General features: G+C 35.3%; 1 protein-coding gene across 1 annotated transcript; it reads right to left on the reverse strand.

Moving 5' to 3' along the window:
* Positions 1-278: 278 nt before the first annotated feature.
* On the reverse strand, positions 279-10,302 carry miox (myo-inositol oxygenase). Its single transcript, XM_028450312.1, has 10 exons — positions 10,255-10,302; positions 10,106-10,168; positions 9,922-10,002; positions 3,279-3,441; positions 3,122-3,189; positions 2,578-2,687; positions 2,378-2,445; positions 2,241-2,290; positions 2,051-2,163; positions 279-437 (listed from the first exon to the last, which is right to left on the reverse strand). Exons 1-10 carry the CDS (start codon positions 10,270-10,272, stop codon positions 329-331), a joined length of 843 nt encoding a protein of 280 aa, XP_028306113.1. The 5' UTR covers positions 10,273-10,302; the 3' UTR covers positions 279-328.
* Positions 10,303-12,000: the final 1,698 nt, after the last annotated feature.

Raw genomic sequence — 12,000 nt, forward strand, 5'->3', positions numbered from 1 at the left:
GACAGTAGAGGTCACTATGGTCTACTCTGATTGGACAGTAGAGGTCACTATGGTCTACTCTGATTGGACAGTAGAGGTGACTATGGTCTACTCTGATTGGACAGTAGAGGTGACTATGGTCTACTCTGATTGGACAGTAGAGGTGACTATGATCTACTCTGATTGGACAGTAGAGGTGACTATGATCTACTCTGATTGGACAGTAGAGGTCACTGTGATCTACTCTGGATAGTAGAGGTCACTATGATCTACTCTGATTGGACAGTAGAGGTGACTATGATCTACTCTGATTGGACAGTAGAGGTCACTGTGATCTACTGTGGTCCCATCACCAGTGCAGGACTCCAGGGCAGTACTTGTCCATCAGTGACTGGTAGTACGGCTTCAGCTCCTCGATGTCGGGCATGTTTGTAGTTTTTGTGTAAAGATCAAAGTTACTGTGGAAATAATGAACAGAGTTGGAGAAAGTTGTATTTTCCTCTCATTGTTTTTCCAACACGGTCAGTGATCAGGTTTACACGTTAGGGCAGTAATTAGAGGCTCAGCTGTGTAAAACAAATACAATTATGTTCTCAATTACTAAAGTTTAAATTAATCACAATTACTAAGCCTTTAATAAATAAGCCCATAAAACATAACCTTCCTCTTGTGTTAGCATTCTGTTAGCATTTGTATTGATAACAGTCAGTTTGACCCATGTTTTAAATTAGCTGTAAATTACACTAAAAAATATCTTATTTGTTTTTCATCTCTTGGCTTCCTAATCAATGAAAATATTGGTTTTAATATTATTGGTGAGGACGTTGCTGTCCCTTTTTTCAGTCTGTATAGCCCGAGATTTACATTTTTCTTTTTAAATATTAAAATGGTCTCAACGGTAAACAAATTTCAAAATGTTTCACAGATTTCATGCCCTACTGTATTTTCACCCCAATTTAAGTGTGCTCATATTTGAACTGGTTTTTTGCGTCTTATGTTATGATAGTTTTATCTCAGTTTCTATTTTTATGCCTTGGCACTGACAATTTTTATAGAATGTCCATGTCAATTCTAAACTAATTTATCTGAACTCATTTACAACTCAATAATTGCGACAGCGACATGCATTTTTTTAAAATACAATTACAAACATCACAATTGTAATTATTATGAATTACACAATTACAACTACAATTGACCCCAATATCCACCATCAGTAATCTCTACTAGTGCTCAGTTTAGGTTTACTGGTGCACGATAGACTTTTCTATTGAAGCAGTAAAGTGTCCCTAGTTAACATCATATGCTAATGAGGGGGCGGGGAAAATAAATTCAGGCTGGCCATTGGCTTTGAAAAAATTTCAACAAATCAGAGAGGTGGACTTGGTTCTAATCCCTCCTACTTAATTTGCATTAGGTCTATGAGTACTACTAGTGAAATATTTAGTGTATGAGTAAACAAATGTTTTCCTAGTAAAGGTTGTTAGTGCAATAGTGCGTGAGTAACTCTTACTAATAAAGCAAAATCTACTCGTAGACAATTTTGTGTTTTTTTAAATTATTAACTATAACTAGCATTGTAAATATTTAGCTTTGTAATGTCATTGTGCAAATTTTTAATCATAAATATTGCCTATGTACAGTATATACAGTATATATATATATATATATATATATATATGTTTTATTTCTGTTATTTCCATAGTCGCCTTGTGTGTTTGAATGTGTTACATTTTTTGTTATTTTGTATATTTTTTTGTTCGTTTTGTTTTTGGAGTAATTTTGTAGAATTTTGTTGTCAGTTTGTGTATTTTGCTGCAATTTTTGCATATTTATGTCGTCATTTTGCATTAAATTATGTGTATTTTTGTTGTTCTTTTTTGACAGACGTTTGGAATCTGTCTTTAAAAGCTAACTGCTACTGTCTTGTTTTGCCTTAAATTTCCTGGCCCTCACCATTGCTGCACATCCGCTACAACTCATTGGATTTAAAGTATTTCTAATCCAGTATAAAGCTTTAAGAATAGGATTGTGGACATTCTGTTAATTAAAGATAAAATCAGATTCTCACTTGAACTCTCTGACCAAAGGCAGCATGTCCAGGTCCTTGTCGTTGCACAGGTGCATGTAGTCTCCGTTAGTGTGCCACGGGTAGAAGGAATGGAAGCGGATCATGTACAAGCCCTCAATGGATAGAGAAAAACCTTCATTTCCAAACAGACCATAGATAAAACACATGAATCAGTGGTGAACTCACTGACCTCCTCTGGGATGGAGCAGCTGTTAAACTTCATCACTCTGTAAAGATACTCTGAGCAAAAACAGGGCAGAGGTTCAGACAAACGCACACGTTCTTCAAACAATGGAATCGTTCCAGTTTAGGGATGAAAGTTCTCACCGTCATGACCCCAGGACATGAAGACTTTATCAAGGCCACAGTTTGGTTGGTAGATTCCATTTTCTGTTCTGAAAAACAAGCATAAAAAGTAAGAAAATGGACATTTCTAAAGGAAACACTCAACTTGAAAAAGATGACTTAAAAAGTTTTTCTTTGAGAAGATGAAAACATAAATGATGTTTTATGGTGAGAATACAAACTTGTAAGAGGGATTTGTTTCGTCTGGATTGTTCACAAATGTGGAGTCTCTGAACACGATGGAGTTCTGAAACCTGCAGCCCACAGGAAAGGTGTCGCCCACCACCGCCCACTGCAACACACAATATGTTTTTTTTTGTTATTTTCCTTATTTGTTTTGTGTATCTTTTGTTGTCCTTTTGTGTATTTCTCTGTCATTTTGAGTATTTTTTTCTGTTATTTTGTGTGTTGCTCTGTCATTTTGTGTAATGTCTGTAATTTTTTCTGTTTTTCTATCATTTTGTATATTTCTCTGTCATTTTGAATATGTTTTCTGTTTTTGAGTGTTTACTTTGGACCCATGGGTGTGTTTCAGAGCGATCAGGTTGTGATTGGTTGATTTAAAATCCAATGTAAGCAGTCACGTGCTTTGATCGTTGAGTTCAATGTAACAAGCGTTTTATTCTCCTTCGTAGAGAATAAAGATTCATTCAAATAATGTGTTCACAAATATAGAAATATGTCCATCATGTGAGTGAGACGTGATGTTAGTTGGTGTTTCTTCACCTGAGGTTCATTATAAAGAGACATGATCTTTCCCACATCATGGATCAGACCCACCAGGTGGAACCAGTCTGAGAAAACAAACATTTACCTTTAATCCAACCAACCGTATGTGTTTGCGTGCGAGTGTGTATGTGTGTGCGTGCGTGTGTGTGTGTGCCTTTGTCAGGGTGTGCGTGGCGGATGCCTTCAGCAGTCTGGAACGCATGGAATGAGTTTGGGAAATCCACATCAGGATCTGATTCATCCACCAACTGGTCCAGAGACATGATGGCATCCATCATAGACATCTTAGCATGGCTGCAGCTGGACCAATCAGAGTGCTGGAAATCCAGTTTCAGTCAATGATACAGTCAATTGTCATTTTTTTTGTAAATATTTCTACAATTTAAAAAATGTATATTTAATTTTTTTTGTTGTTGGTGTGGATTCTCAGTCATTTTTTTGTTTCATATTAGTAAGTTTTTCCCTAATTTAATAAGATAAGATCAACTTTATTGTCATTCCTGAAACAGTGACAGAACTAGTTTGTTTAATTTTTTACACAGGAATAATCTGTAATTTTGTGTATTTTGTCTTATATATTTTTGCTGTCTTTTTTCTATTTCTCTGTCATTTTGCGTATTTTGTGTATTTTTTCGGTAATTTACTGTGTTTTTGCGTATTTTTTCTGACATTTTGTGTATTTTTCTGTCTTTTTGTCCGGAAGCCCTAAAGGGCCATGCTTTCATACATTTTATTTCCTCCGTTTTCTCTCGATAACGTCTCTGTTTTCCCGAGATAACGAGTTAATTTAATTTGTTCTCCCGAGATAAAGGGGTAATAAACGAAACAATCATTGGAGGAAAGTACCTAAATAATGTCTCATTCTAACCATTATGAGACAGTTAATGAGCTACAAACTGTAATGAGCTGATCTTCAATACAATTAGTGATAATTTCATAAGGAAATATCCCATTGTTTCATATGAGCAGCTGATGGTGAGACTTTGCCTTGGGACCGTCAACAATGTGCAACCACTGACACAATAAATATTGAATATTCAATATGTCTGTGATCGGGAATCAGAGGCGGCGTGTTCAGCAAGGAACTCCAAACTTTATTCTCCAGTGCATAGGCATTATATACGTAGATGCCGCATCGACTGTAGAGGGACACGTCAACAGCGCCGCTATCTTGGATCGGTGGTGATGGAGGCAGTGGAGCATGGACATTACGACAGCAAGAGATATTGCTCAATCTTTAAGTAGAATTATTCGTTGAATTTTGAACCGATTTCTAAACTGATCTCTAAAACGTCACACACGTAGCTATGATACAAGGTACTTGGATATATTTAAAATGCTGGTTTTACTACTTTTATTATTATTATTATTAATAATAATAATAATAATAGTAATAAGAATAATAAGGTAATATGAAAAATCTAATATAATAATATAGCAAAATAATAATAGCAATCCCAATAATAAAAACAACAATATTAATAATAAAAAATATTTATAATAATAATAACAACAATAACAAGGTATTATAAGAATATATTATAATAATATTATAGCAATAATAATAACAATAATAATAATACAATGATAATAGCAATAACAATAATACAGTAGTAGTACAATTACACAATAATAATTGTCAAATGCAATGTATAGCCTTAAACAATGTTGTCAATAAAAACCTGAGCACATCTGAACATTTTCTGGGTTCCTGTTGTTCTATTTCTGTCTGTCTGTCTGTCTGTCTGTCTGTCTGTCTATCTGTCTGTCTGTCTGTCTGTCTATCTATCATATCTGACGTTTGTTACAAACAAACCCCGTGAAAAATGCACTGTAGGAGTGATTGTCACCAGTCCAAGATGATCTAGATCTAATGGGCTGCAACAGTCGATGCGGCGTCTACGCATTATAATGTCTATGGTTCATCCAACCACACTTCTCTATACACCTTGTCACGGTGACATCATCATCCGGGACATTTGCCTTAGCAATGCCCTTTGCCATTTTAAGAGGTGTTTACATTTTCTTGACAACCACTATTTACACTATTTAGCTCAGACAACACGAAGGTTTTACTCAATGTTGTATGAATATTTCAGCAGATTAGAGCTAAAGGCCAAGTACTGATATGAAGGGAAGTTACATCTGGTTAGTTTGGAATCATGTCCATACCAAACACCTCAAGGTTCATGGAAAAACTTCCCGACAACATGGACAGATCTCCAATGGTCTGCTATTTACGAGTAGCTCATTAACAGCCCTGGCGTCTACACAATGGAGAAGATGAGGACTTATAAAAGGTGGGATGCATATATTTTCTTAAAGATAGGCTTATGTATGTGTTTTTGTGTCTATATAGGCCTGTGTCATCATGATACTTGGCTCATTACGCAATGTGGCTATCCTAGGCTAGCGCTGCTAATAATAATAATAATAATAATAATACAGTCTAAATTAAAACATAAATGGGTATATGAAGCATATTTGTTTATTTAATATACTTACAATTCATATACAAGTCAACGCATTGCATATTTACTGTTAATTTCACGTTGCTTGTCTTCAGTGACGTGCCGTGACCACTAGGGTTGGGTAGGCACGTTGCAAATTGAGACCACCAATGACAATTTCATATGTTTCTGCTGGCAAGTGTTAATTCAATTCGAATCAACTTTATTTGTATAAAGCAATTTACAACAAAGTCATCTCAATGCACTTATCAAAATATAAAATTCATAATAAGAAAGAAAAAACCCAACAAGATCCACATGAACAAGCATTTAGCATCAAACAAAATCATCATAAAACAAAATTTAAGAAACATAAACAATTATTCAATATAGCCTCCATACTCTCCCAACAAGATACATCTCATGACAAGGCAGCGCATCCGTTGTTTGTGTTGGAAACATAGTAACACAGAGAAAATGACAAACAACAACAACTCGGAAAAGCCATTTTTGTTTGTACCATTCACTGTTGAAAGTATGAAACATTTTCTGACCTTACCTTTGCTGAAGCTCTAGTAGCTCAGGTGTTGGTCTCCATCTTTTAAAAGCTGTTGTTTTTCCTCAAAAAAAAGTTTCTCTATTGTCTCTAGGGCTGTCATCCTGCCTGTAGTGTTATCCCGCCCACTAGCTAGAGAACGTAGCAGCAACGGTTACATGGGATCAATTCACTAATGCACTGTGAACTTACGTATTGAATTTATCATAGCGCGGTTACTTCCAAAGGCAGCTCTCTACACTGCCTTTGGACGTGTCATCTTGGGGACCGGACTGCGCATGCGCAAACACATAAAAACACGCCAAGAGGAACAGAGGCAGAGCAGCAACGTGCCTTTAAGAGGGGGCGTGGCCTCCTCCTGCCTTACAGCAGAGTGAGACTGCAGCCGTTCCAGGAAATAGCACTATTTAGTAATTTGGGCTATGAAACGCACAAAATGCGGACACTTTCAAACTTATAGATACTGTATGCTATTGTAAATGGAAAAATAAATAATTCATAATTATATTATAATTATAACAAATTATCAAAATATCAATTCACCCTTGGGTAGGCACTGCCTACCTTGCGTACCCTGACTGCACATCACTGCTTGTCTTCAAGTTAGACATACTCCATACACATTTCAGTCACTACTGAATAAATTACAATTTAAATGTAGGCTAAGTCATGTCATAATCAATGTCATAAAATCAGTCAGGAAGAAATTAGATCCCAATATACACAACCTACCATTAACGAAATGTCTACTGCAAATATACAACCACTTTGATTTTTGACTCCATGTAGTTCCATCTACCTTTGTTCGCCTCAGTGCTTGGATCCATAATTTCCATTTCTGGTCTTTTTCTGTCAGTATGCTGTAAAAGGATATCTTTTCCTTCAGTCAGGAGTGGTTATGACAGCCAAATACTATGCAGGATTTGGGCATTATACGATAAAAATCAGCCAGACTGCAAAATCAGCTGTAAATAGCAGTTGTCGGGCAAATGATTACCACCCGTAAAATGGCGACGTGCGTTGCTAAGTCAAGTGTCATAATAATACGTAGACGCCGCAACGACTGCTGCCGCCCACTAGAGCGGTGTGTCTACTGGGCGGCCATCTTGGACTGGTGGCAATCACTCCTACAGTGCATTACATCTATAGAGGAATGATGTGTTTACACTATTAAAGTTGTCATAATTCACTCAATTCTCAAACAATTTTCACAGGGTTTGTTTGTAACAAATGTCAGACATGATAAATAGATAGATAGATAGATAGATAAATAGATAGATAGATAGATAGATAGATAGATAGATAGATAGATAGATAGATAGATAGATAGATAGATAGATAGATAGATAGATAGATAGATAGATAGACAAAAGGAACCTAGAAAACGTTCAGATGTGCTCAGGTTTTTATTGACAACATTGTTTCAGGCTATACATTGCATTTGACAAATATTCATATTTTTGTAAAATTTGTACTACTACAGTATTATTGTTACTGCTATTCTTATAATTATCATTATATTCTCATATTATTGATTTTTTATTATTATTATTGATACTTTATAATATAGTGTGGTATTATCATTGTAATATTATTATTATTATTATTATTATTATTATTATTATTATTATTATTATTATTATTATTATTATTATTATTATTATTATTATTATATCATCATCATTAATTATTGTAGCCAAAGAACTGAAATATTCAAGGATGTGGGTGTGGAGATTATGTGTTGAGTGGTAAAACCAGCATTTTAAAAATATCCAAGTACCTTGTATCATAGCTACATGTGTGATGTTTGTAAAAAATTAAACAGTTTAGAAATCAGTTCAAAATTCAACGAATAATTCTACTGAGAGATTGAGAAATATATCTTTCAGTCGTTATGTCCATGCACCACTGCCTACACCACCACCGATCCAAGATGGCGGCGCTGTTGACGTGTCCCTCCACAGTTGACGCGCCGTCTACGTATTATGATATCTATGTGCACAGTGCACACACTGACTCACACCAAAATATATCTGACCGGAAACACCACCTTCTCAACACAATGTTCCCATTGCTTCACAGTCACTGGGTGAATTATGAACGTAATTTATCGCCACAATATCATCCACTGTATAAACACCACCGTTAACAGAGAAGCCCCTCCCTCAAACGCGCTCTATTCACAACTTGTTTGGATGCACGTCCCGAGCACAGAAAGGAGCAAATCACCCTCTAACTAACGATTGAGGAAATCAATGAGAAAAAAAAACTTTGGACATGTGTATGAAGCCCAAATAGCACTTTAATGATATTTAAAGCACAGAAAAGTCGATTTTGCTTAACATGGGCCCTTTAAATTCCGTATTAAAGCGGTATTTTGAAGTAGAACATAGTTCTTTTTGACTCTTTTTTCCTGTTGTAGATCTTTATTGAGTGTTTTAAAGCATCACTTAATGACTTCTTTAATAATGATGATGTGGTTTCATGACAGTGAGTCTGCAGATTAAGCCAAGCCTGCTGCTTAAACCTGGTCAGGAGCAGGTTTGACCCACGGACTGTGTTACTATGATAACTAAGGTGTTTTCTCTTTGATGAAACTGCCGTTCCAGTTAGAACCTGGCTTAACGGAGCCGGACGCTCAGGTTAAACCTGTATTTAACCCTGAGCTGGTTTTGATGAAATACCCATTGTGATTGGTTGATTTAAAATCCTAAACTTGTATATACAGTAATAAAGTATCCTGATGTCAGTGTCCCGTAGTAAGCCCTGTTGTTAAAAACAAGGTTACACAAACATTGTGAGCCCAGTTCAGTGACACGTCTCCTTTCAGAGGATGCCCTTGTCTTGTTTGCTCAGTCCGCTCTGTTTGTCTTGCTTTAATGACTCTAAAAAATAAAAGCGTCACCTCAGACGTGACAATCAAACATCAAGTGTCACTTGGTCAACGTGAACTTGTGCCATTAGAGCATTTTTTTTTAACTACAATGATATTTGAGAAAGTAAAGTATAGCATACAGTTTGTTTTTTAAATTGTGTTTGGTGTTTTCATCTGAAATAGAAAAATAACAAAAATATATCACATTTTTAATCAGTAATTTATTTATTTGTTCATCAATTATTAGACATTTAAGACGTTAATACAGTAATACAGGAAACAACAAAGAGTGTGTGTGTGTTTTTGTTTTTTTTTGCTTTGTGATTTTTTTCCCTGTTATTTTGTATGTTTTTTTTTTAATTCATTATATGTATTCATCTTGTTTTTATATTTTGGAAGCATTCTGTGTGTTTTTGCCTTTTTTGTGTCTGTTATGAATCATTTTGTCTATTTGTGTTGTCCTTTGTGTTGCATTTTTTGTCTTTTTGTTGTTCTTTTGTATATTTTATTGAAGTTTGGTATGTTTTTTGAGTCTTTTGTGTAAAGCTTTCATGTAATTTTGTATATTTTGCTGTAATTTTTTGTGTTTTTGTTTGTCATTTACATTTTTGCTTTATTCAGTTGTATTTTTGTTATTCTTTTGTTTATTTTAGTGTATTTTTGTATGTTTTGGAATAATTTTGTTGCATTTCATTGTCATTTTCTGTATTTTGCTGTACTTTTTGTATGTTTTAGAGTCATTTTGTGTATACTTTTTTAGTCATTTTGTGTGTTTTCTTTGGGGGTTTCCTGTTGCCCATGTCTGATCTATTTGATAGTTTGAACTAAGTAAACACTCTGCTCTCTGGTGGGTCAGCACCCCCTAAAAAGGGCTGTGTTTACTCCTGTTGTGGTCACAGCGTTCAGACTCACTCACTTTTTGCTTCACAAACTCCATTGTCTGGTTGGTGTGCATCAGTTTGTATGTGTTAAACACACGATCGAACAAATTCCCACTCTGAAAAACAAAAATAATAATCTTTCATTGTGAAATAAGAGAATAAACTATCATAACCTTTATTTGATTAAACTAACCACACGATCTATTCTTTATGTCTTACCTTAAAGTTTCTATAAGCATCTTTCTCTACATTTGGACGATAAGTCAAAGATGGGTCAGGACCCTAAATTTGAAGAATTGTATTTAAACATAAAAAATACACCAATAATGCTCCTTCACATTAAGAGTATTTAGTAAATAAATACTTACAATGTTTAGCACCTTCATGGCTGCGAGATGTGCAGATGTGATGCGTTGGTGTTGATCAGAGCTGCAGATATTTATGTATCCCCTCCTGGTGGATCATAAATGAGGATCCACAGCTTCCAGTAACACTTTAACCAAACTAAAGTGAACCTGGGTTGAACGTTGGCCTTGGAGTACACACGATTCTAGTAATCAGCAGGTTTTCTCTCTCGTATTATGCAACACATCTGAATGAAGTTTGGTTTTGACTCCACTTTTATACTTAGCTTATAATAAAATATGAATGAATGAAGCGCTGCTAAAAGTACATTTTATAAAGTGTATATATATATTTATATATTGGTAAATTGTACTACCTTGAGTTGTTTTAAATCACTTAATATTGTCAACACACACACACACGCACACACACACACACGCACACACACACACACACACACACACACACACACACACACACACACACACACACACACACATTTTGCGTTTCTGAACTCAAAGTGGGTATTTTTGGTGTCGTTTTGTGTATTTTCAAGTTATTAGGTGTGTATGTTATATACGTCTTGTATGTTTTTAGAGTAAATTCTTGCATTCTTATATGATTATCTAGGCTTTTTGGAGTTATTTTGTGTATTTCTGCTGTTGTTTTGTTTATTTTTCTGATTTTTATGTGTTTTTAGAGTCACTTTGTGGGTTTACTTTGGGGACTCCTGTTGCCCATGTCTGTTGTAGATGAACTTTTCCTTTAATGTACAACACGTGAAGATTTTTAACTATTTAACAAACCAGCAGTTTGTATTCAGAGTGTTCTTGGTATTTTGTGTGATTTCGTGGCATACGTGTCCCTGATCTTTGTGTTACATAATGATAGGCTGCTGTCGGTAGCCTCAAAGAGGCCTAAAAATTCAACCCCAGGGGGCACTACCTAATTATTTTTTTTACATTTTACATCAGAAATATATAGAGATTCCTCAAGAAAAAGTTATTCGTGCACAACCTTGCAGTTTTTGAGAAAACTGATGCTAAAGGTGCCCATTTTGAAAAAAGGGAAAACATAGGGAATTTTGCACTTTCAAACCTGTTCATCAAATAAACCCCAAAATGCCGAATAACCACTTTAAGTACAAAATAAAACAGTTTGAAATGTGAGATATACCTGAAGTTGCTTTCTAGGAACAGTAAACACGATAAGATTATCAAGAAAACCTCTACTGTAGTGATAACAATGATACAGCTCACATACAGCAGCCAATGATTGTCCAACATTTTTGCCAGGTTTGCCAGATCAAGTTTTTAAACCTTCTGTTTATTGTCTTTACAATATTCTTAATAACTTAAATATTCTGCAAACTAACACATCCTATTTTATTTATTATGTGCATATACAGTATGTGGCCACTACGAGAGCCTCTTGCTCTCGTAGTGGCCACATTATGCTAATGCCACGTGCTCGTCAGTGACTAGGGACCCTTGTCATGTCGTAGGCATGCCCCCACGCTTTCCGAAAATGTATAGTTCATGGTACTCAAAAAGGGGGAAACATTGTTATTGGGTTGGATTATTATTCTTTTTTTCTTTCTTTCTTTCTTGCTTTCTTTCTTTCTTGCTTTCTTTCTTTCTTTCCTGGTGTTGGAACCAACACCAGTGGGTGAACAATGGTTCACCCACTGAACCATTGTGTAGAGTCTCAAAAACTCAAACAAAATTCAATCATGCTCAGTAAATAACTTAGTATATGCCTCGGCTCCC

This window comes from Gouania willdenowi, chromosome 6, assembly GCF_900634775.1.
Source record: "Gouania willdenowi chromosome 6, fGouWil2.1, whole genome shotgun sequence".
Classification (NCBI taxonomy): Eukaryota; Metazoa; Chordata; class Actinopteri; order Blenniiformes; family Gobiesocidae; genus Gouania; species Gouania willdenowi.